The 25269-nt window shown below is 45.4% G+C and overlaps 2 protein-coding genes and 4 pseudogenes across 2 annotated transcripts; all 6 read left to right on the plus strand.

The window, feature by feature from the left end:
- Positions 1-228: 228 nt before the first annotated feature.
- On the plus strand, positions 229-2760 carry LOC123165380 (20 kDa chaperonin, chloroplastic). The gene is made up of 6 exons (XM_044583018.1): positions 229-408; positions 820-1000; positions 1096-1275; positions 1883-2038; positions 2161-2238; positions 2312-2760. Exons 2-6 carry the CDS (start codon positions 845-847, stop codon positions 2483-2485), a joined length of 744 nt encoding a protein of 247 aa, XP_044438953.1. The 5' UTR covers positions 229-408; positions 820-844; the 3' UTR covers positions 2486-2760.
- Positions 2761-4156: 1396 nt separating this feature from the next.
- LOC123165383 (20 kDa chaperonin, chloroplastic-like) lies at positions 4157-4645 on the plus strand (annotated as a pseudogene).
- A 435-nt stretch (positions 4646-5080) lies between these two features.
- LOC123170931 (20 kDa chaperonin, chloroplastic-like) lies at positions 5081-6512 on the plus strand (annotated as a pseudogene).
- A 12953-nt stretch (positions 6513-19465) lies between these two features.
- LOC123165381 (20 kDa chaperonin, chloroplastic-like) lies at positions 19466-19964 on the plus strand. The gene is made up of 3 exons (XM_044583019.1): positions 19466-19516; positions 19640-19716; positions 19790-19964. Exons 1-3 carry the CDS (start codon positions 19484-19486, stop codon positions 19962-19964), a joined length of 285 nt encoding a protein of 94 aa, XP_044438954.1. The 5' UTR covers positions 19466-19483.
- Positions 19965-21394: 1430 nt separating this feature from the next.
- Positions 21395-21926, plus strand: LOC123165382 (20 kDa chaperonin, chloroplastic-like; annotated as a pseudogene).
- A 468-nt stretch (positions 21927-22394) lies between these two features.
- Positions 22395-25269, plus strand: part of LOC123170932 (20 kDa chaperonin, chloroplastic-like) — a 56278-nt pseudogene continuing 53403 nt past the window's right edge.

Here is a 25269-nt window from a genome sequence, read left to right on the forward strand (position 1 = left end):
TATAAGGCACAATTTTTGTTACATATAAATTATATTTAACTAGTTAGATTTATGATCAAAGTTTGACAAGAATTATAAAGGATTATTTCGCCACAAACCTCATTCTACACAGCCGGGCCTCTACAGCATTCCGGAACAATCTAGCCCAGCTTCACACCGGATTACCAACCAGATCCACTAAGCTCCATCCGAAACACCCGAACTGGAGGGTGTTTTCGTAAAATCGGAGCAGGATAAGCTCCTGGGCCGGGGATAAAGGGGGTGTGGGCTTTGGCTCTAGGCTCCAGCACTTTCGCCGCTGCTCTCCGCTTTCATAGGGTTTATCTCTTTCCTCCTCCCCTCTCGCGCACGGCAGCCGGATTCCCTACCGCAGGCGAGCCACCACGCCGGCCGGAGCTCGGCGATAAGGTAGTCACCGCCTCGTAGCACTCGATTCTCGCTTGCTGCGCGGTGGATTTGGGGGGCGCGGGGTTTGGGGTAGTGAATTTGGGGGTAATCTGGCTGGTTGTTCGTACGATTTGGTTTATGCTCGGCTTGTTTAGGCGCTAGGTGCCTGGATTTGGGTGGGATTCTGTACTCTGAAAGCTTATGGGAATGCCTCTGTGCGGGAACGCAGTGAAGTCTAACCTTGTTTCTAACGATGGTTGGTGGGGTGGTTGACCTCTGCTTTTTTACCACCCTGAATCTGCAAACAATTTCTCATGTTCGGTGTCTGGGTTCTGATTTGAATAGACTGTGGATTGGGAATCGATTTATTCAATTCAATTGGATGTTCTGTCCAGAATTTGGAAATAATTTGTCATCTGTATCAATTGACAGATAGTTCTTTAGCAAGCAATCGAGAATGTCGTCGGTGCAGCTCTCTGGTGCTGGTGTTGCTGCGGTGGCTTTCAGCAACAACGGCCTGCGCCTCTCTCAGACGTCCGCACTCAGGGTGTGCTCATCCAGGCGCTCGTCTCGTAGCCTCGTTGTCAAGGCTGCCACTGTCGTCACCCCCAAGGTTAACAACTGTGGCAGTGCAAATGCATTATGCTTAGGGGGTGCTTATTTACGCGCTGTGACACTTGGTTACATTTTGTTTTGACATAATTGTAGTATACATCACTCAAGCCTCTTGGAGACAGAGTGCTTGTGAAACTTAGCGCAGCTGAGGAGAAGACCATTGGTGGAATTTTGCTTCCATCCTCCGCGCAGTCTAAGCCTCAGGGAGGTGAGATTGTTGCTGTTGGAGGCGGTAGAACCATTGGGGATAAGAAGGTGGAGGTCAGCATACCGGTAAATAATTCTTCTATTCTAGCTTTGGGAGTGCAGTTATTTGTATATCTTGATACATTTCTTACTCTGAGTACAAGTGGATATGGTGAGATAGGACCTTGTATCAAACTAATTTAAAAGCAAGGAAGGTGTATTACATGACCAGTAAGACCCAAATGATGTGTTCTATCATGCCACACGACTCATGTGTAAGGCAGAGATATTCCCTTTTCCACATGTTCAACTGAGAACCAAACATTGGCTGTGGGTGTCTTATTTGGTTCAGTTAAAATATGAATATGCGCAAGGAGTTTATAGTCACACTAATTGTCCTGAAACGAAATAACAGAGCTGATTCAATAAAGCATAATATGCAGTTGTTTGATATGGTTCAATAGGCATTTATCTAGCTTCACCGAGAAGCTAGATGGAGAAATGAATTAGTTTAGTCTATGGGTGTAGCCAAGGCTCAAGAAATCGGCAATAACCAGCCATATGGAAAAACAAGAATGCTAGTTAGACCACCGAATTTATGAGTTTAATGCCACCAGCTAGTTTCTACCAAAGCTGATGTTAGAGGTGAATATTGTACTAACACTACAAAATACTGGTGCATCTTTTAATGTAGACCGGATCTCAAGTTGTATACTCAAAGTACGCTGGTACTGAGGTTGAATACAACAACTCCAAGCATCTTATTATGAAAGAGGATGACATCATAGGTATTCTTGAATCTGATGATGTCAAAGACATGAAGCCTCTCAATGACCGGATTCTCATCAAGGTATTTATATCTAATGTCATGTCACTAAACAATACTAGTGTATATTTAGAGAATTTCCCGTCGAGCTTGTACTGGTCATGCATACCTGTTGACAATGCTTATCTATCTTGCATTTGTTCTAGGTTGCAGAGGCTTCAGACAAGACTGAAGCTGGTCTTATCCTCACCGAGACAACCAAGGAGAAGCCATCCATTGGAACAGTAAGTTAATTATCATCAGGTAGAAATCTGTGCTGAACTAGCAGGTGTTTAACCGATTTACCTCTAAATGCAGGTTGTAGCTGTTGGTCCGGGCTCTCTCGACGAGGAAGGCAAGAGGCAGCCATTGTCGGTGTCACCAGGCAGCACCGTCCTGTACTCCAAGTACGCAGGCGGCGAGTTCAAGGGTGCTGACGGCACAAACTACATTGTGTTGAGAGTGTCAGATGTGATGGCTGAGCTCTCTTAAGTGTGTTGCTTATTACTTTGTTTCAGTTTTGAGTTCACGATAGAGGCTAGCATGAGTGGTAACATTGCTATGTGATAACCACTTGATGCTATTTCAGATGATTATAGAATTGTATGAGCAAACCTGCTGTCCGGGTTAAAAACATTTACCGATTTTGTTTACAAAGGGAGCTTGATGCCGGTTTCCCCCTACTTCTGCATTATGTATGTACATTAGTGCTTGGCTGATTGCCTATTGTTGTGGCACTATCTATGTGAAAGGTTCCTAGACATCTATCTTCCTGTGAGTGGGCTAAACAGTAAGCAAACCTGGACGATCTGGCTTATCAGAATGATTGCTCATTCCTCATTGTTGCTTCTTCGAACCATCTAGCGACTCTGCAACCGTATTTCCCTACGCGAACCAAGGTTGCAGTTGCTCAGGATGGTAGGAGAATTTGCTGTATAGGACAGAGAGGTCATGTATATCTGATGTTTAGCGGACAGATGAGGCGAGACGAGACCCTCTGTCAGCAGCAGAGTAAGAGGGTGAGCACCTTTTAAAGGAGTAGAGTAAGAGGATGATGCGCCTCAGCGGAGTAAGGATGAGGACCCTCTTACACAGGTGCCAGAGATAAAACCCTTTTTCTCCGGCTTAGGTGCCAGCCGGTGCTTAGGGGAGATAACTGCTCCCCTTCCCTCAGAGTCATAGGTGCTACAGGTTTAAACCAACTATAAGCACCGATCTGGAGCACCTCCATTGTGTGACAAAATTTCTTTAAGATGCAACGGTACTTGCTTTCTTTAAGCACCGGTGCATAAGCACCCAACACTGCCTTAAGGCAGCAGAGTAAGAAGAAGATGCCTCCCAGGGGAGTAAGTTGTAGAGGCCCAGCGGCCTTGCCACCAGCCAGTGCATGTTGTAATTCCACCTATTCATAGATAATTCCTGCTGCCTTCTATGCCTATGCTGTCAAATTCAAATCCCTAGTGAACAGAGAAGCGACAAATAATACACTACATGTGATTCAAATCCCCATGGAGAACAGAGATGCCTTACACCTTGTAAAAGAGTTGTGTGGCGGACTTGTTCCTTATAAAGAGTTGCGCGGTAGACAGTGGCGTGAAGACATCAGTCCTCTGGTAGGTCAATGGTTATCAATCCTTTGGTTATGAACTAGGTCCTCTGGTTGGTCAGCCGCTATGAGCTTTATAAATCTTTTAAACGAAATGATGAATTTCCTCGAAAGTACCCTTCTGCGCTCGAGCTCAAATGAGCTCGGATAAACAGTAAAATCTGATTTTTTTTTTTTGGTAAACTTTGACCGTCCGCATTTCGGATAATGTAACGTCAACTGATTCATTTTCTTTTTGCGGGTGAAGATTCAGTTAATCCAGTGAAACTCCAAAGGTGCAGACTGATGAGATCTTTCCGTCTGTCTCCTCAAGGTGTAACCGGCACCTTGGGTGAGATGGGGATCAGGGAGGTGGCTGCGCTGTAGCCTCGAGGCGGAGCCGCGGAGGGGAACACGAAGGAGAGCCGTTGTTGGGGGAAAAGCGCTCACGGAGGAAGATGCCGCTTTCCCTTTACACCGGGCACTGAGCGTAATCAATTTTCTATTGAGCGTATCCCATTACGTTCCTGTCAAACCAAACTCATAAACTGACCAACCAAACACGTATATGGATTCTTGAATCTGATGGTGTCGAAGACATGAAGCCTATCAATGACCGGGTTCTCATCAAGGTATTTATATCGATTGTCATGTCACTAATCAGTAGCTTATATTGAAGGAATTTCCGGTCGATCTTGTACTGGTTGTATGTGCATAAAGATTAACAAAGCTTATCTGTCATGCATTTGTGCTAGGTTGCCGAGGCTTCAGATAAGACTGCAACTGGTCATCGAGATAACCAAGGAAAAGATATCCATTGGAATAGTAGATCACCATTGGTTAGAGTCTACGCCAAACTAGTAGGCGTTTAACCAGTTCACCTCTTAATGCAGGTCGTAGCTGTTGGTCCGGGCTCACTCGACGACGAAGGCAAGAGGCAGCCACTGTCGGTGTCACTAGGCAGCACTGTGCTGTACTCCAAGTATGCAGGCGGCGAGTTCAAGGGCGCTGACGGCACGAACTACATTGTGTTGAGAGTGTCAGGTGGATTGGCTGAGCTCTCTTAAGTGTGCGGTTTGTTACTTTGTTTTAGTTTTGAGTTCACTGTGGAGGCGAGCATGAGAGTTGAGATTGCTATGTGGTAGTCACTTGAATGCTATTTCGGATGGTTATAGAATTGCATGAGCTAAGCACTTGTCCGGGTTAAAAACATTTACTGAATATATTTACAAAGAAGTTTGATGTCTGTTTCCCCCAACTTCTGTATTATGTATGTACATTAGTGCTTAGTTGATTGCCTATTAGTGTGGCATTACTTCTATGAATGGTTCCTAGACATCTAGTATCTTCGTTGTGTGAGTGGGCTAAGCAGTAAGCAAACCTGGTGGATCAGGTTCATCAGAATGATCGCTCATTCTTCAATGTTGCTTCTTCAAACCATCCAGCGACAATGCAGACTTATTTCCCTGAGTGAACCAAATCTAGGCTGCTGGTTGCTCACGATGGCAAGAGAATTTGCCGTATAGGACAACGTGATGATGCAGAGCTGATGTTTAGCGGTGAGATGAGGCTAACTGGGTCCTTTGGTCAGCGGTAGAGTAATAGGCTGCTGACCTTTTGAAGCACCAAAGTATGTTGATGATGCGGGTTAGCGGAGTAAGATGTGAAGGTTGAGCACCATTGCGACCAGCGAGTGCATGTTGTAATTCCAGCTACTCATAGGTAATTCCTGGTGCCTTCTATGCCTATGCTATCAAATTCAAATCTCTGGTGAACAGAGAAGCAACAAATAATACACTAAATGTGATTCGAATGCATGTAATGAGTTATCCCTAAGGGAAGCTTTGCTCCCTATAAAAGAGTTGTATGGCAGACTTGCTCCTTGTTAAGAGTTGTGCCATAGACGGTGGTGTGAAGTCATCTGTCCTCTGGTAGGTCAATGGCTAAAAATCCTTTGGTTATGAATTGGGTCCTCTGGTTGGTCAGCCGTTCCGAAAATTATAGATCTTTTAAAAAAATAATGAGTTTACTTGCCTTTCTTTTTCAAAAGGATTAATTTTGTTAAGCTTCCAACCTCTCCTTCAAGATGACACACCTACACAACAATTTATTTATTACAAAGTTCACAAAAAATTAAGCAAAACATCAAAAGAGAGAACACCAGCTTAATTAGAACCAACATCTCATAGAAACTAATCAAGTGACACTAATTTGGGAGTCACATGAAGGATCCATTTAAAATTATAAAATTAATGCACAAGCTACTTTGCACTAAATCTTATGTTAGAGGTGAATCTTATGCTAATACATCAAAATACCCCATGTACTTTTTATGTAGAACGGATCTCAAGTTGCATATTCAAAGTATGGTCGGGCAGACGTTGGATACAACAATTCTAAGCATCTCATTATGAAAGAGCATGACATCATAGGTATTCTTGAATCTGATGACGTCAAAGACATGAAGCCTCTCAATGACGGGTGCTGATCAAGGTATTTATATCTAATGTGGTGTAACTAAACTATACTAGTGTATATTTAGAGAATTTTCAGTCAAGCCTGTACTGGTCATGCACACCGGTTAACAATGCTTATCTTGCATTTGTGCTAGGTTGCAGAGGTTTCAGACAAGACTGAAGCTGGTCTTATCCTCACCGAGACAACCAAGGAGAAGCCATCCATTGGAACAGTAAGTAATTATCATTACGTAGAATCCGTGCTGAACTACCGGGTGTTTAACCGATTCACCTATAAATGCAGGTTGTAGCCATTGGTCCGGGCTCACTTGACGAGGAAGGCAAGAGGCAGCCACTGTCGGTGTCACCTGGCAGGACTGTGCTGTACTCCAAGTACGCAGGCGGCGAGTTCGAGGGCGCTGATGGCACAAACTACATTGTGTTGAGAGTGTCAGATGTGATGGCTGAGCTCTCTTAAGTGTAGGCTTTGTTAGTTTGTTTCAGTTTTGAGTTGACAATGGAGGAAAGCATGAGGGTTGAGATTGCTATGTGGTAATCACTTGATGCCATTTCAGATGGTTACAGAATTGCATGAGCAAACCACTTGCCCGGGTTAAAAACATTTACCGAATATGTTTACAAAGGAAGTTTGATGCCTCTTTTCCCCTACATCTACATTATGTATGTACATTAGTGCTTAGCTGATTGCCTATTGTTGTGGCATTACTTTTGTGAAAGGTTCCTAAGCATCTCTCTTCCTGTGAGTGGGCTAAAGAGTAAGCAAACCTTGAGGATTTGGCTTATCAGAATGATCGCGAACCATCTATTGACCATGCAGCCTTATTTCCCTAAGCTACCAAATCTATGTTGCTGGTTGCTGAGGATGGCAGGAGAATTGGGCGTATAGGACAGCTATATACACCCAGCGGGGTCGTGTTTTAGAGGAGAGATGAGGCGAACTGGGACCTTTTGTCAGCAGCGGAGTAAGAGGATGAGGACTTCCTGAAGCAGCAATGTAAGAGGGTGATGGGTTGGCGGAGTAAGATGGGGAAGCCCAGGAGTCTTGCGATCAGAGAGTGCACGTTGTAATTTAAGCTATTCATAGATAATTCCTGGTGCCTTCTATGCCTACGCTATCAAATTCAAATCCCTGGTGAACATAGAAGCAACAAATAAATACTTATGTGATTCTAATACATGAAATGAGTTATCTTAGGGAAACCCTGCTCCTTATAAAAGAGTTGTCTGGCGGACTTGCTCCTTATAAAGAATTTTGCAATAGAAGGTGGTGTGAAGTCATCCGTCCTCTGGTAAGGGTGTGTTCAGTTGAAGGGATGGCCTGGAATGGCACGGGTCCGACCCGCCCCTAGCCCGTTCTCGCGTTCAGTTGAAATTGGGATCGGCACGCACTGGTTTCTTCCGAGCGAATATTCCGCCCAGATGCGGAACGAAGTCATACCCTGAAAACGGCCGGACCACGCGGAATGGCTGCCTCCCTCGCACTCGTCCTCAGCCCCGCAGGTGCGCCGCCTCCCTCCCCTCCTCCCTTCCCCATGGATCTGGGCAGCGCCGCCGGTCCACTCTCCCCTCCCCCCTCCCCCTCCTCTCCCCTCCTCCCCCACTCCATGGATCTGAGCTGCAGCGGCCCTCCCTTCCCAGTCGGCCGGCGCCAGTTCGTCCCATCCCTGGCCGCCCGTTCCTCCTCTTCCCGGCCGCGGCCGGGTCCTCCTCTCCATGGCGGCCGGTTCCCCCCATCCATGCCGGCCATTTCCTCCCTTCCGGATGCCTGATAATCTCTCTTTCTCTATCGTTTTGCAGCAGCTCGACGGAAGGACTCCAAGCAGCGGGTGCTCGACGGTCGGACTCGAACTGTGAAGGTAGAATAACCCCCCCCCCCCCACCCACCCCCCTGTATATGCAGCTAGTGTTCATGTTTATTTGTTGTCCAGTGTATGTTTGCAATATATATGTTGATGTAAGCATCATTGGTAACTTGTAGATGGTCATGAAGATGAACACAAGAAAAAAGATGGTTAGGGGAGCTGCTGTTTTTGTTGCACTAGCTGCAATGGCTGCTGTTTTTGATACTTTTGGGAATTTCTTATGTGAACTATATGGTTGTATGTGCAACTTGTTGAAAATTATGTTCTGTGCTGTCATTCATGTGTTATAAACTTGTCAATATCTATTGTTATGTTGTTTTTAACCAAATTACAAATGAAATGCTGCCGAAATTTTAAATTTTAGGTCGTTCCATTTTTCATTACGTGCTTCCAACCAAACACCAGAACGGAACCGACCCGTTCTACTCTTTTGCTCCTACCAAACACAGGAATGGAACGGACCCGTTCCTCTAGAATGGAACCATTCCATTCCATGACAGTTGGTCCCCCAACTCAACACACCCTAAGTCCATGGATAAGAATCGTTTGGTTATGAACTGGGTCCTCTGGTTGGTTGGCCATTATGAAATTTATATATCTTTTATAAACAAAATAATGAATTTACTTGCCTTTTTTCCAAACGGATTGATTTTGTTAAGCTTCCAACCTCTATTTCAAGATGACACACCTAGCAAACAAATTATTTATTTGTGGGTCCTGATAGCGCCCACACGTGTGGCATAATAGACATCCGCTCACACACCGTGTGTGGCGTGAGCAGGAGGCAGCCCACACGGGCTGTGTGTGGGCGAACATTATACTTGCCCACACGTGTGGGCGCAGCTACTTCGTGTCACACGCCCAACAAGTACTACTCATCCCCACCCCGCGCGTGTGGCACGAAGAAAAATGCCCACACGTCTTGTGCAGCTACGTTACGTACCTACGGGATGACGATTTAGTTGCCATCCGGGATGGCAGATGTAGTTATCCGAGATGGAAAATGCTGTTGTAAAAAGCATGAAAACTCTCTCTGTTTTTGTTAACTATAGTTGTCATGTCTAATTTATGGTAGTTGCCTCGTGTAATCAAACCATATATAGTTGCCGTGTGTGATAAACTACTTGCCACATATGGTCAAACAATAGTTGCCATGTGTGTTTACCTAGTTACCACGTGTGGTCCAACCATAGTTGCCATATATAGTTAATCACAATTGCCATGTGTGTTTACCCTCATTGCCACGTACGCACAACTGCAGTTGCCCTCTAGCAACGAATCATAGTTTCCATATGTGTTTACCTAGTTGCCACGTACGGCAACTGCAGTTCCCATCGAACAACGTACGAGTGTCATGTGAGCGAAAAACAGTTTGCCCACACGCGCGTGGGCTAGATGGTGGCTATGTGGGTAGAAACTAGTTCGCCAACACAGGGCAGCTGGCAAACCGCGTGCTGCGGGGCGTGTGGGCGAACTCTTCAATGCCCACACACACGATGATCACTAGTAGAAAAAGGGCCATTTGTCCCGGTTCGTAAGGCCCATCTGTCCCGGTTGTGGAACCGAGACTAAAGGGTCATTACTAAAGCCCTAGGCCTTTAGTCCCGGTTCTTACACGAACCGGGACAGATGGACCTCCACGTGGCCGCTGCGGCGAGCCCAGGCAGGAGGGCCTTTGGTCCCGGTTGGTGCCACCAACCGGGACCAAAAGGCATCCACGCGTCAGCTGTTCAGGGGTAGGGTTTTTGTTTTTTTCTAAAGGGGGGATTTGGGGGTTTTGTATGGTTAATTTAGGTGTTTCATATATTGTGTTAAGTAGCTAATTAATTGATAAAGAGAAGTGTCCTCTCTTATCTCCGTGCTTGGTCGACGCTACGTACTATACGTATAGAGAGGCCCTCGACACACTAGCTAATAAGCAAATGAAGGAAACCATTAAGTACAGAAGTTCGTCATGCATACCGAGAGAAGTGATATCGACTACTCCTTCTCCGAGAGATTGCGCGAACAACAAGTTTTCGTATATCTATCCGATGCTACTGGCTACATATATACAATGTTAAGATCTCTTACAATATAATCTCCCCTAATTATATATGAACTCAGCTTCAACATGGTATTCTCCAGCTTTATTGATGACGTGGTCAAGAAAGAATCCCGCCAATTCCTCTTGAATTGCTTTCATGCGATCTTCTGGTAGGAGTTCATTCCGCATCTGCCACGTCTAATTTGAAAAAGGGGGTTAATATATATATATGAATGAAACTCAACATAAATGATGGTGTAATAAAATGAAATTGTCAATATTATTGCTTACGCACATCAAATTTTCTTTTAGAGTAGCCCCGCTTATTTTTGCAAGTCGCGTTGTAGATGAACTCGCACACGTAGTATCCACAGTAATCATTCCCTTGTTCCTGCCACAAGAACTTTACGAGAAATATAGGTCAATCAAACTGATAATGAAGCATTATAAATGGCATTGATCAAAGTAGCTAGATTCAACGGGAGATGCGCGGAACTAGCTAGCTAGTAGTACTTACGTTCGGGTATGTATATCGCAGCTCCTTCGGCAGTCCCGGAGCTTCTGCGGTGAACTTTTTCCAAACCCTGCAAGACAAAGAAAATAATTATTACTTGAGATATCAGGAAATGAACAAAAAGTTGCTGATATGGTGCCATAATGATCGATTGAACTTACTTGTTGAGAATTTTAGTCATGTCCGCATAGGTCTCGGGATCTTTTCGTCTCGAGTCTAAGACGGATACTAGTCCCTGCTCAAGCTTAATCTCCAGGAGATTATAGTGGAAGCTGCGCACGCATGCATAAATCATCAATTACATTACTATAACCTCGAGTAATAAGGGAAACCGAATATGCACAAGACAATAACACTCACTTGAAGTTGTAAGGAAAGAGTATTTTATCTTTGTTTTGATTTATTACCAACGATTTGAGCAAGTTGGCCTCGGCTTCTTTGGCATTCTTTTTAACCGTAAATTCATCTATGAGATTTGTGTTAATGAACCCAATATCATACATTTCTGCTTTTCTGCACTCGACGATCTTCAATCTGCATAATATAGTGAGGATAATTATAACTACATGCAATGAAAGAGCTGAGCTATATATAGAGACTTAATGACAGAAGTAGTACTTACAGACAGTAGCAAGTGACCGTTAATTTATCGAGGGCCTTTTGATTGAAAAACTGGAAGAACTCCTCAAAAGGAATAGACAACAGATCAATTCCAACGAGGTCGTGCTCCTTTTAACTCCCAGCGTCAAAGTATTCGTCCCCCCAGACTCTCTGCAGGTTTCCATGTACCAATCATGGAATCTTCGCATCATTGTTGTTAGAGATTTTTCATCTTTGACGAGAGGCTTCCCGTAATGGTATTTGTGTTCGTCCACCTCCAAGAAATCATAATGTACATCATCGGGCAGGTAATCTACAAGATTGGTATTGGACAAAATCTTCGGATGATTAGCGATGATATCGCTAGACATCTTGAGTGGAGGGCACGATTGGTTCGCTTGTTCGCCGAGCTGGGCAATTTTTTTCCCAGCTCGTCGTTCTGCTAACCTTCGATCACTGATAGTACTTCCCGACTGCTCCGCTTCGATATATACCTTTTCAGTAATGCACTCATAGTTGTTTTTCAGCGGAGACTTTGGTGGTTTCTTCAGGGCATCGATAGTGCGCTTTGCTTTCACCGGATCTATCTTCTCCTCCGGAGGTGGATGTTTCTTTGCTTTCACCCCTTCAAAGAAGTCCTTCACTTTGGTTTCCACGATCTTCACGGTTTCCTCCACGGTCCTCTCGTATGGTAACTTCTCTAGAGGCTTGAGAGATGGACCGAATCTGTATTGCCTCCCGCCTCTGGCTGTACTGCTAGACGCCGGAGCAGACGGAGCGGCTGCAGCTGTATTCTTTCCTTTCTTACGAGGCGGAGCAGCCGGAGCGGCGGCAGGTCTCTTCCGCCCTTGCTGGTGAGGCGGAGAAGGCTGGCTGCTCGGGCGCGCCGGTGCAGGAGGAGAAGGAGGCGGAGTGCCGCCATGCGCCGGAGAAGGAGGATGAGTGCCCTGATCACTCACCGGAGGAGGAGGCGGAGGAGGAGGCGGAGTGCCCTGACTCGCCGGAGGAGGAGGAGGCGGAGGCGTCCAGTTCGGAAGGTTGATGAGCTCCTTCCGCCATAGGCATGGAGTCTTCAGAGAAGAACCCAGCCGAGTCTCCCCTTCACCCATAGGGTGGTCAAGCTCGAGGTCCTCAAATCCGTCGGTTATTTCATCCACCATCACCCTAGCATATCCTTCTGGAATCGGCCGGCAGTGAAAAGTTGCGCCAGGTTCAGGAGGTGCAACAGAGCCAACAGCCGCCTTGACTTTCAATTTCAGTCATTGCGTCATAAGGTGGCAATGTTGAGACTCCGTGATAGCATCCACGGGGTAGCTAGCAGGAGCCGTGAAGACAGGCTGAAGCAGCTCGGTGGAAGCCACGCTGCTTCTCCATTGAGATGGCGGGGTATCTTCGGCAGGTCGCTTGTTGTGAACTGCTTCTCGTTCCTCTAGCGCTTGTACCCTTGCGTGCAAAGCCTGTAGTTCGGTCAACTTCACTTTCTTCTTCCTCTCCCGGCGTTTGTAACCGCCTGCGTCGGGAAACCCAGCCTTCCACGAAACGGAGCTTGGCGTGCCTCGTGTCCGTCCGGGGTGCTCAGGATTCCCGAGGGCCTGTGTGAGCTCGTCATTCTCTCTGTCCGGAACGAACGTCCCTTCCTGCGCTTTTTCGATAAACTCCAGAAGCCTCGTGATGGGTGTATTCAGCTGCTCGTCCGTCCAAACACACTTCCCTGTTTCAGGGTCCAATGTTCCCCCAACCCCGAAGAACCAAGTCCTTGAACGGTCTGGCCAGTGCAATGTCTCTGGTTCGATCCCTTTATCAAGCAGGTCATTCTCAGCCTTGTCCCACAACGGCCGGGCTTTCAGGTAGCCACCTGACCCCGTGCGATGGTGATGCTTCTTCTTTGCAGCATTTATCTTGTTTGTCGCTGACATCTTCTTGGCCTTCTCAGGTTTCTTTTGGGCGACAAATGCGTCCCAGTGATCTTTGATCTTCTCAAATAGGCCGATGAATTCTGGAGTCTTGTCATGATCGATAAACGTTGATTTCAGCTCATTCTTCCACCTCCTGAATAGCTCAGCCATCTTCTTAAGAGCATGAGCCTTGATCAATGGCTCTTTAACTGGCTTCTCCGGTTCCTCCTCTAGCGGTAGGGTGAAATTTGCCTTCAGCGCGGTCCAAAGATCAGTTTTCTGCCTATCGTCGACATAAGACACCCCAGAGTCTCCGTCCTTAGGCTTAAACCATTGCTCGATGCTGATCGGGATCATGTCCCTAACAAGAACCCCACACTGAGCAGAAAATGCTTGCTTGGTCCGGAGGGGTTCAATCGGTTGGCCATCGCGATCGATTTCGGTGATCGTGTATCTTTCCTCCGAGCTCAACTTTCTCTTCGGGCCTCGTCTCGTTACCTCAGTTTTGCTCGATCCAGAGGGCTAGAAAAGTAGAAAGAAGAGAGTTAATATGTGTACATACGAAAAACAATTAATGCATTAATTAGCTATAGTCAGCACATGCTTAATTAATATATATACCTGGCCGGACTCCGTTCGGTCACCGGAGCCATCATCACGGTGTCCTTCTTCCACCGACATTCGGTCACCGGAGGCATCATAATCATGTCCTTCGTCCTCCATTGTTCGATCACCGTAGGCTGCTTCTTCGCCCTGTCCTTCCAAACCATCGGTGTCGTTGAGAAACGACAAGACGACATCACTTCAGGCTGCAATTATGTCCCCCAACACCACTTCTGTTGCTTCTTCTCGGGGTGCTCCATAGTTTCCGCAAATATTTACAACATGGCAATTATTATTCAAACATGACAGATGGATATATTAGTGGAAAACGTAGAACTAGCTAGCTAATCATATTAGTGGCCTCGACGCTTCTCTAGGGTTTGGGGTGGCCTCGGCAACGCTTCAAGGGTTTGGGGTGGCCTCGCCAACGCTTCAAGGGTTTGGGGTGGCCTCGACGACAACGCTCTTTTAACTTGGTAAATTTGGGTGGCCTCGAGAGAGTTTGTTGGGTAGGGGCGCGACGGTAGGGGGTAGGAGACCCTCGACAACGCTTCAAGGGTTTGGGTGTCCTCGAGAGTTTTGGTCGAGCGAGAGGGCCGGGGGGTGCTCCCGTGGTATAAGTTATCGCGGTCGAGAGGGGGTATATATATCGACCGCCCCTCATGTCGAAGTTATCGGGGAGAAGGTTATATCGACAACAACAACATACATACATGGGAAAATAATGTTATCGGGGAGGGGGTATATCGATCCCCCCCCTCATGTTGAAGTTATCGGGAGGGGGTATATCGACAACGACATACCCGATAAAAAATAAGAAGACGAAGAAGAAATAAAAAGAGGAGAAGAAGAAAGAATAGAGGAGAAGATCGAAGAAAAAAAAGAGAAGAAGAAGAAAGGAATAGAGGAGAAGAAAAAAAAATAGAATTTCTATTTTTTCTTCTCCTCCTCTATTACTTTCTTCTTCTCCTCTTCTTTTTCTTCCCTTTTCCTCTTCTTATTTATTTTTCCTCTTCTTCTCCTTTCTTCCTCTTCTTATTTTCCTTTTTCCTCTCCTTTTTCTTCTTCTTCCTTTCCTAGCTAGATATATAAAACTTTTCTAAAAATGTAACTTTTGCATATATAAAACTTTTTCTTCTTCTTCCTTCTTCCTTCTCTTCCTTCTTCCTAAATATGTAAAACTTTTCTAAAAATGAAACTAACCTAAAATGTACTAAATCAGAGAACATATATAAATAAAACTTTTCTAAAAATCTAACTTTTGCATATATGAACATATATACACAGAGAACATACATACATATATACATTTTTTATAAAAATGCAAAAAACAAATCATCATATATATGAACAAAAAATCTGAAAAAAGGACATATAATCATATATACACACATACATATAATCACACATATGCACATAACCTGAAAAAAACATCATATATATGAAAAAAACAGAGAGGAAGGCCGGCGGCCGGACCGAACGTGGCGGCGGCGTGTGGTCGGGGCAGGCCGGGGGCATGGGGCGGCGTCGGGGCAGGGGCTCGGGCCGGGGCGGCGCGTTGGGGCAGGGGCGCGTGGGCTGGGGCGGCGCGTCGGGGCACGGACACGGGCCGGGGCGGCGCGTCAGGGCAGAGCAAGGGCGCGGGGCAACGATGACGAGAAGCGGGCGACGAGGCGGCGACGGCGAGCACGGGCAGCCTGGCGGCGTCGGCGAGCACGAGCAGCAAGGGCGCGGGGCGGCGACGGCGAGCACGGGCAGCCTGGCGGCGTTGATGAGTTCGGCGTCGTCTGGGGGCAAATGGTCTATGAAATTGAAAAGTTTACAAGTCCTGCTTATATACACAGCGCATTGGTCCCGGTTCGTGGCAGCAACCGGGACCAATGCCCCCCTTTAGTCCCGGTTGGTGCCACCAACCGGGACCAAAGGGCGGGAAGCAGCCCTTTGGTCCCGGTTGGTGGCACCAACCGGGACTAAAGGGGGGGGCATTGGTTCTGGTTGGTGCCACGAACCGGTACCAATGCACCCCTATAGTCCCGGTTGGTGGCACCAACCGGGGCCAAAGGCCTTGTGCTGCCCGCGTCGCGGCCAAAAGTTTAGTCCCACCTCGCTAGTTGAGAGAGCTCGAGAGTGGTTTATAAGCGCTGCTGCGCCCACCCTCTCGAGCTCCTCTCAACTGCAGGCTTGCGGGCCTAATCTGTCACTATATGCCTGTGGGCCTACTTGGCCTCCTGCGGGCCCGAATCCTGTCCCATGGTTGGGTTTCTAGTCGTATTCAGGCCATGGTGGCCCAGTAGGTGGCACTTTTTTATTTTCTTTATTTTCTTTGTTGCTTTATTTATTTTATTTTATTTCTACTTACAACAAAATACTTACTATTGCTATTTTTATTTATTTTATTAAAGTTTATTTATTTTACTTTATTAAAGTTTATTTTGTTTCTACTTATTTATTTTATTACAGTTTATTTTATTTTATTTTGTTTCTACTTATTTATTTTATTAAATTTTAATTTATTTTATTTTGTTTCTACTTATTTATTAAAGTTTATTTTGTTTCTTTCTGCTTTTCATGTTTTGAATAGAAAATACTTTGATAATTTTAGTTGCATAAATTTTATATAATTTTAGTTTAAAAATACTAGAGGTTTATAAAAGCTTTTTAGTTGATTCCTTTTGGTATTAAAGTTTTATAAAAGTTTTTTAGTTGATTTTCTTTTTTGCTATTAAAGAATATTATAGTTTTGTTTTAGTTGATCATAACAGAATATTTTAATTGATTATTTTGAGCTAAAGGATGTGGCTTTTGGGTTGATCAGGGTTTCGGACGAAAACTCATCTATTACAAAGGGATTTCATTTTTTTGAACTTATTTGAACTCCAGACTTTTTGTGTGTTCAAAATGCACCATTCAAAGCCACATCATCAATTTTCAACCCTTTCTGAGTTCATTTGTTATTTTTCATGCATTTACTGATTTTTTGAGCTATAAGACCCTGAAATTCAAAAGCATTTCAAATGAACTCTGAAAAGGTTTAAATTTGCATGGTATCATCATTTCGCCCACATAGGATGTGCTAAAAAGTTGAGAGGGTTACGGTAAAAACTAGATGCCCTTCGTGTACAAAACGGACAATGTCTTCTTTCGAAGTATCAGGGTTTCATACGGAAACTCATCTGTTACAAAGGGATTTCATTTTTTAAACTTATTTGAACTCCAGACTTTTTGTGTGTTCAAAATGCACCATTCAAAGCCACATCATCAATTTTCAACCCTTTCTGACTTCATTTGTTATTTTTCATGCATTTACTGATTTTTTTTAGCTATAAGACCCTGAAATTCAAAAGCATTTCAAATGAACTCTGAAAAGGTTGAAATTTGACATGGTATCATCATTTCACCCACATAGCATGTGCTAAAAAGTTGAGAGGGTTACGGCAAAAACTAGATGCACTTCGTGTACAAAACGGACAATGTCTTCTTTCGAAGTATCAGGGTTTCATACGAAAACTCATCTGTTACAAAGGGATTTCATTTTTTTCAACTTATTTGAACTCCAGTCTTTTTGTGTGTTCAAAATGCACCATTCAAAGCCACATCATCAGTTTTCAACCCTTTCTGATTTGTTTTGAGCTATAAGACCCTGAAATTCAAAAGCATTTCAAATGAACTCTGAAAAGGTTGAAAGTTGGTATGGTATCATCATTTCACCCACATAGCATGTTCTAAAAAGTTGAGAGGGTTACGAAAAAAACTAGATGCACTTCGTGTACAAAACGGACAATCTATTCTTTCGAAGTATCAGGGTTTCATACGGAAACTCGTCTGTTACAAAGGGATTTCATTTTTTAAAACTTATTTGAACTCCAGACTTTTTGTGTGTTCAAAATGCACCATTCAAAGCCATGTCATCAATTTTCAACCCTTTCTGATTGTTTTTGAGCTATAAGACCCTGAAATTCAAAAGCATTTCAAATGAACTCTGAAAAGGTTGAAAGTTGGCATGGTATCATCATTTCACCCACATAGCATGTTCTAAAAAGTTGAGAGGGTTAGGGCATGGACAACACATAAAACCATTCTGCTTGTTTGCCTCAGCCACTTCGAGAAACATAATTATGTGTGTCTGTCACCGTACATCCATTGCCGGTTCATCTGCATGCATTATATATAATTATGTGTGTCAAAAACCATTACAGATTCACATGGATAGATAAGTGACCAAATTAATAGTAGTTCATCATCACATTAAAACCAAAGTACATACATAGTTCAAATTGAACAACATATAGCTCTCTAGAGCATCTAGTTAAACCATACATTGAAACTATGTAAAACCTTTCAATGCAACAACAAATGCGATCATAATCACAACCAAGGTAACAATTGATCCAACGACATAATGATATCAAGCCTCGGTATGAATGGCATATTTTCTAATCTTTCTAATCTTCCACCGCATTCCATCCATCTTGATCTTGTGATCATCGACGACATCCGCAACATGCAACTCCAATATCATCTTCTCCTCCTCAATTTTTTATTTTTCCTTCAAGTAATTGTTTTCTTCTTCAACTAAATTTAACCTCTCGACAATAGGGTCGGTTGGAATTTCCGATTCAACCACCTCCTAGATAAATAAAATCTATGTCACGTTGGTCGGCATAATTGTCATAAACAATAAATGAACCAAATAGTTATAAAAAGATAATATATACCACATCCGAATCATAGACAGGACGAGGGCCGACGGGGGCGGATACCAAAACCATCGCACTATATAATAACAAGGAATAATAAAAGTAAGAAAATTAGACAAGTATCTATATGAAGTAAGAATTTTTTTTCTTTTAGAAAGAAGATAAGAACAAGAGGCTCACCACGGTGGTGCCGGCGACGAGATCGGCGCGGGCGATCGACGGTGGTGAAGACGGGGACGGGACGTGACGGACTGCTAAATCTAGACAAATCTCGAGGAAAATGGAGCTCGGAGGTCGAGTTTCGAGAGGAGAAAGATTAACTAGTGTGGCTCGGACATTTCATCGAACACCTCATGTGCATACAAGGTGAGCTAGAGCACCCAAATGCCCTCCCCTCGCCGGCCAGGAAAAACAGAGCACTGTGGAGTGCTCTGCTGCGGCGATGGGTATATATAGGCAACTCATTTGTCCCGGTTCATGGCTGGAACCGGGACTAAAGCCTAGCCTTCTGTCCCGGTTTGAGCCACGAACCGGGACCAATGGATGTGGGCCAAGAGCGAGGCCCATTGGTCCCGGTTCGTGCCTAGAACCGGGACAAATGGGTCCAGACGAACTGGGACCAATGCCCACGAGGCCCCGGCCTGCCCCCTAGGCTCACAAACCGGGACGAATGCCCCCCATGGGTCCCGGTTCGTGCAGAACCGGGATTAATGGGCTGGCCAGGCCCGAACTAAAGCCCTGTTTTCTACTAGTGGATGCCCACGTGACACTCAGATTCTAACATATTCCTTTAGGATTCGTGCAAAACAGAATCAACGTGTATTAAGACGCGTGGACGATGTGCAAATATGCCACACGTGTGGGCGTTATCATTTGGGTTATTTATTACGAAGTTCTCAAAAAAAATAAGCCCGGAATACAAGCTTAAGTAAATCCAAGTTCTCATAGAAACTAGTCATGTGTCGATCACAGTGACGCTAATTAGGGAGCCACGTGAAGGATTCATTTAAATTTAATGCACCACCTAGTTTGTACTAAAGCTTAGAGGTGAATATTATGCTAATACTTCAAAACACCCCATGTATTTTTTTATGTGGACCGGATTTCAAGTTGTATATTCAAAGTATGTTGGGAGTTGGGACTAAGGTTGAATACAACAATTCCAGCATCCCATCACGAAAGAGGACGACATAAAATATATGTATTCTTGGAATCTGATGACGTCAAAGACATGAAGCCTCTGAATGACCGGGTTCCCATCAAGGTATTTATATTGAATGTCATGTCACTAGTCAGTCGTGTATATTTAAGGAATTTCTAGTCGATCTTGTACTGGTTGTATGTGCTTAACGGTTAACAGTGCTTATCTGTCCGGCATTTGGGCTAGGTTGCTGAGGCTTCAGATAAGACTGAAGCTGGTGTTATCCTCACCGAGACAACCAAGGAGAAGCCATCAATTGGAACAATACGTTAATTATCATTACGTGGAAATCCATGCTGAACTAGGAGGTGTTTAATCGATTCACCTCTAAATGCAGGTCGTAGCTGTTGGTCCGGGCTCTCTAGACGAGGAAGGCAAGAGGCATCCATTGTTGGTGTCAGCAGGTAGCACCGTGCTGTACTCCAAGTACGCAGGCAGCGGGATGAAGGGAGCTGATGGCACGAACTACATTGTGTTGAGAGTGTCAGATTTGATGGCTGAGCTCTCTTAAGTGTGTGGTTTACTTCTTTGTTTCAGTTTTGAGTTCATGATAGAGGCTAGCACGAGTGGTAAGATTGCTATGTGATAACCACATGATGCTGTTTCTGATGATTATAGAATTGTATGAGCAAACTTGTTGTCCGGGTTAAAAACAATTACTGAATTTATTTACAAAGGGAGCTTGATGCCGGTTTCCCCTACTTCTACATCATGTATCGTACTATCTATGTGAAAAGGTCCTAGACATCTGTCTTCCTGTGAGTGGGCTAAACAGTAAGCAAACCAAGTGGATCTGGCTTATCAGAATGGTTGCTCATTCTTCAATGTTGCTTCTTCAAACCATCTAGCGACTATGCAACCTTATTTCCCTACGCGAACCAAATCTAGGCTGCTGGTTGCCCAGGATGGTAGGTGAATTTGCTGTATATATAGAACAAAGGGGTCATGAGCAGCTGATGTTTAGTGGAGAGATGAGGCAGTGTATGACCTTTCGTCAGCTGGGGAGTAAAAGGATAAGGAACTTTTAAAGCAGCGGAGTAAGAGGATGATGCGCCTCAGGGGAGTAAGATGTGGAGGCCCCGTGACCTTGCTGCCAAAGAGTGCATGTTGTAATTCCAGCTATTCATAGATAATTCCTGGTGCCTTCTATGCCAATGCTATCAAATTCAAATCCCTGGTGAAGAGAGAAGCAACAAATAATACACTAGATGTGATTCAAATCCCCATGGAGAACAGAGATGACTTGCACCTTATAAGAGTTGTGTGGCAGAGTTATAAAGAGTTGTGCGGTGGATAGTGGCATGAAGTCATCAGTCCTCGGGTAGGTCAATGGCCAACAACCCTTTGGTTATGAACTAGGTCCTTTGGTTGGTTAGCCGCTGTGAGCTTTATAGATCTTTTAAACAAAATAAGGAATTTCCTTCAAAGTACCCTTCCGCGCTTGAGCTCAAATGAGCTCATGAACAGTAAAAAAATCAGAACATTCCAAATTTCTTTTTGTGGTAAACTTTGACAAATGTTCTATGTGTCTGCAAATTTTCGTCATGAGATCACATTTGTGAAAGGCGTGGAAAAAAATCGATGCTCCAAAATGCTTTTGAAAGTAGCATTTCAGATAATGTAACATCGACTGATTCAGTTTTTTTCTTGCGGGTGAAGATTCAGTTAATCCAGCGAAACTCCAAAGGTGTGGACTGATGAGATCCTTCCGTCTGTCTGCTCAAGGTGTAACCGACACCTTGGGTGAGATGGGGATCAGGGAGGTGGCTGTGTTGTAGCCTTGAGACGAAGGGGCACGCGAAGGAGAGCCGTTGTGGGGGGAAAAGCGCTACGGAGGAAGACACCGCTTTCCATTTACACCGGGCACTGAGCGTAATCAATTTTCTATTGAGCGTATCCCGTTACGTTCCTGTCAAACCAAACAGAATTTGAGGTAATTCGTCTTACAAACTGACCAAGCAAACACATATATGTATTCTTGAATCTGATGGCGTCGAAGACATGAAGCCTCTCAATGATCGGGTTCTCATAAAGGTATTTAATCGATTGTCATGTCACTAATCAGTAGCTTATATTGAAGGAATTTCTGGTTGATCATGTACTGGTTGTATGTGCATAATGATTAACAAAGCTTATCTGTCCTGCATTTGTGCTAGGTTGTCGAGGCTTCAGATAAGACTGCAGCTGGTCACTGAGACAACCAAGGAGAAGCCATCCATTGGAGCAGTAAGTTAGTTACCATTAGCTAGAAATCTGTGCTGAACTAGCATGTGTTTAACCGATTCACCTTTAAATGCAGGTTGTAGTTGTTTTTCCGGGCTCTCTCGACGAGGAAGGCAAGAGGCAACCACTGTCGGTGTCACTAGGCAGCACCATTCTGTACTCCAAGTACGCAGGCGGCGCGTTCAAGGGCGCTGACGGCACAAACTACATTGTGTTGAGAGTGTCGAATGTGATGGATGAGCTCTCTTAAGTGTGCGGTTTGTTACTTTGTTTCAGTTTTGAGTTCACAATGGAGGCGAGCATGAGAGTTGAGATTGCTATGTGGTAGTCACTTGAATGCTATTTCGGATGGTTACAGAATTGCATGAGAAAAGCACTTGTCCGGGTTAAAAACATTTACTGAATATGTGTACAAAGAAGTTTGATGCATGTTTTCCCCAACTTCTGCATCATGTATGTACATTAGTGCTTAGTTGATTGCCTATTGTTGTGGCATTACTTCTGTGAAAGGTTCCTAGAATCTAGTTTCTTCCTTCTGTGAGTGGGCTAAGCAGTAAGCAAACCTGGTGGTTGCTCAGGATGGCAGGAGAACTTGCCGTATAGGACAGCGTGGTGACGCTGAGCTGATGTTTAGCGGTGAGATGAGGCAAACTGGGACCTTTGGTCAGCAGCAGAGTAGTAAAACGCTGACCTTTTGAAGCAGCAGAGCAAGTCGATGATGGAGGTCAGCGGAGTAAGATGTGGAGGCCGAGCACCATGGCGACCAGCGAGTGCATGTGGTAATTCTAGCTACTCATAGGTAATTCCTGGTGCCTTCTATGCCTATGCTATCAAATTCAAATCTCTGGTGAACAGAGAAGCAACAAACAATACACTAAATGTGATTCTAATACATGAAATGAGTTATCCCTAAGGGAAGCTTTGCTCCTTATGAAAGAGTTGTGTGGCAGACTTGCTCCTTGTAAAGAGTTGTGCGATAGACGGTGGTGTTAAGTCATGTGTCCTCCCGTAGGTCAATGGCTAAAAATTCTTTGGTTGTGGGTCCTCTAGTTGGTCAGTCGTTGCCCTACGGTATTTTTTTAACACGGTATAGACGCAGGCGCTTATAGAAACGTGCATACACTCACCCCTATGAACACACACATGCACACCCTACTCCTATGAGCACCTCCGAGAGACTGAGCCGGCATATAGAATCCTTGGGTTATGAATTGGGTCCTCTGGTTGGTGAGCCGTTGTGAACTTTATAGATCTTTTAAAGAAAATAGTGAATTTACTTGCCTTTCTTTTTTTTAAAGGATTAATTTTGTTAAGCTTCCAACCTCTACTTAAGACGACACACCTAGACAACAAATTATTTTTTATTTATTACAAAGTTCACAAAAAATAAAGCCAAACATCAAAAGAGAAAACATCAGCTTAATTAGAACCAACATCTCATAGAAATTAATCAAGTACACCAATTTGGGAGTCACATGAAGGATTTATTTTTAAAAATGATGCACCAACTAGTTTGCATTAAAGCTTATGTTAGAGGTGAATCTTATGCTAATACTTCAAAATACCCTGTGTATTGTTTATGTAGACCGGATCTCAAGTTGTTTATTCAAAGTATGCTGGACAGAGGTTGAATACAAAAACTCTAAGCATCTCATTATGAAAGAGGATGACATCGTGGGTATTCTTGAATCTGATGATGTCAACGGCGTGAAGCCTCTCAATGACCAGGTGCTGCTGATCAAGGTACTTATATGTAATGTCGCGTAACTAAACATACTAGTGCATATTTAGAGAATTTTCGGTCAAGCTTGTATTGGTCATGCATACCGGTCAACAATGCTTATCTGTCTTGCATTTGTGCTAGGTTGCAGAGGCTTCAGACAAGATTGAAGTTTCTCTTATCCTCACCGAGACAACCAAGGAGAAGCCATCCATTGGAACAATAAGTTATTATCACTCGGTAGAATTGATGATGAACGAGCAGGTGTTTAACCGATTCACCTCTAAGTGCAGGTTGTAGCTGTTGGTCCGGGCTCTCTCGACGAGGAAGGCAAGAGTGTTAGACTAAGCTAGTTGGCTGCATGGCTGCATAGTATAGGTCCTTTGCTTTTTCTGTTAAATAATGTGTGTGTGCATGGTGATGTGACCGGCACATGCACGTAGTTGTGGGGGCTCAGTGCACGTACGCACGATTCTCTCATGTTCTCTCGTTTTTTCCCTATACCCTGGCTCCTTCCCTGGTGGGACTTGATCGCTGTGAGATGCAGTCGTGGGATGGCGCGGCCATCACGGATCATGGCGATCCCGCCGGGAGTGAGCGAGCTGGGGTGGCTTCTGTTGTAATAGAATAACTAGAAGAGAAATAGAAGCAGAAAAAGCTGTGAAGTTGCACAGCGCAAAAACTCCTCTCTCTCTTTTTCGTTCGTGAGCTTGTCTTCCTCTCTCCCTCTCGCTCGATCCGGCAACGACAATTGGCATCAGAGCCTGGTGTTTTGATCCTGCTCCGGTGGCCGGCGGTGTCTGATCCACGGCGGCGCATATGTCGGGCGACGAGTCGGACGGGAAGAGCAAGGACGGCGCCAGATCGCCAACTCAGACGCCTTCGTCCAAGGCGCCGGTCGCACGCCTTACTGGCAGCGGCAGCGGCGAGTTCCGCGTGGTGGAGCGCGTCGTGCGCGAGGAGTCCGGGGCGTCGATGATGCTCACCCGCACCAATTACCAGGAGTGGGCACTTGTGATGCAGGTCAAGCTGCAAGTCGCCCGCGTTTGGACCGCGGTGATCGAAGACGACGCCGACGAGAACGACGACCGGCGCGCGCTGCAGATTATACTCTCCGGCGTGCCGCCGGAGATGCTGCGTGTACTGGCTGCGAAGGACACGGCGAAGGTGGCCTGTGAGACCATCAAGACGATGAGGACGGGCAGCGCGCGCGCCCGCGAGGCCAAGGCGCAGGTGCGCCGGCGAGAATTCGAGGATCTCCGTTTCAAAGACGGGGAGTCCATCGAGGATTTCGGGCTGCGGCTCTCCGCCCTCGCCGCTGATCTCGAGCTGTTCGGCGACCCCGTCACCGAGCACAAAGCCGTCCAGAAGTTCCTTCGGGTGGTGCCGCGCCGTTATCGCCCGATGGCGATGGCGATCGAGTCCCTTCTCGATCTGAAGGCCTTGACGATCGAGGAGCTCGTCGGCCGTTTCTCTGCGTGCGAGGATCATTACGACCTCGACGACGGCGCGCAGCCTGCCGGACGTCTCTTGCTCACTCACGAGGAGTGGCTGGCCCGCGAGAAGGTGGGCGGCGGCGGTGGATCGTCGTCTGGTGGCGGCGGCAACACCGGCAAGAACAAGGGGTTCGCCAAGGCCAAGTCTCAAGGCGGCGGCAAGGGCGCGTGGGTGGGCACGGGCGCATGGCTCCGGGAGCAAGAACAGAAGGGCAAGCAGGAGCAAGCAAATCTCGCTGAAGCACACGCCGAGCACGATCAGGGTCTCTACATGGCTGTGGTCACCACAGTTGATGCGTACCAGATCGTGGCACCCCAAGAAGTGCACCTCAATGAGGAGAAAGTCATGCCCGTGCCCTCTCCAGACAGCGTGTGGT

This window comes from Triticum aestivum, chromosome 7D (assembly GCF_018294505.1).
Source record: "Triticum aestivum cultivar Chinese Spring chromosome 7D, IWGSC CS RefSeq v2.1, whole genome shotgun sequence".
Classification (NCBI taxonomy): domain Eukaryota; kingdom Viridiplantae; phylum Streptophyta; class Magnoliopsida; order Poales; family Poaceae; genus Triticum; species Triticum aestivum.

What these genes read in the sequence shown, in the direction of transcription:
- LOC123165380 (XM_044583018.1), top strand. Translation starts at nt 845, where the DNA reads ATGTCGTCGGTGCAGCTCTCTGGTGCTGGTGTTGCTGCGGTGGCTTTC. An exon ending in CCACTGTCGTCACCCCCAAG is followed by an intron (nt 1,001 to 1,095) that starts GTTAACAACTGT and finishes ACATAATTGTAG; the next exon opens with TATACATCACTCAAGCCTCT. An exon ending in ATGACCGGATTCTCATCAAG is followed by an intron (nt 2,039 to 2,160) that starts GTATTTATATCT and finishes CATTTGTTCTAG; the next exon opens with GTTGCAGAGGCTTCAGACAA.
- LOC123165381 (XM_044583019.1), top strand. Translation starts at nt 19,484, where the DNA reads ATGAAGCCTCTGAATGACCGGGTTCCCATCAAG. An exon ending in ATGACCGGGTTCCCATCAAG is followed by an intron (nt 19,517 to 19,639) that starts GTATTTATATTG and finishes CATTTGGGCTAG; the next exon opens with GTTGCTGAGGCTTCAGATAA. An exon ending in GAGAAGCCATCAATTGGAAC is followed by an intron (nt 19,717 to 19,789) that starts AATACGTTAATT and finishes CCTCTAAATGCA; the next exon opens with GGTCGTAGCTGTTGGTCCGG.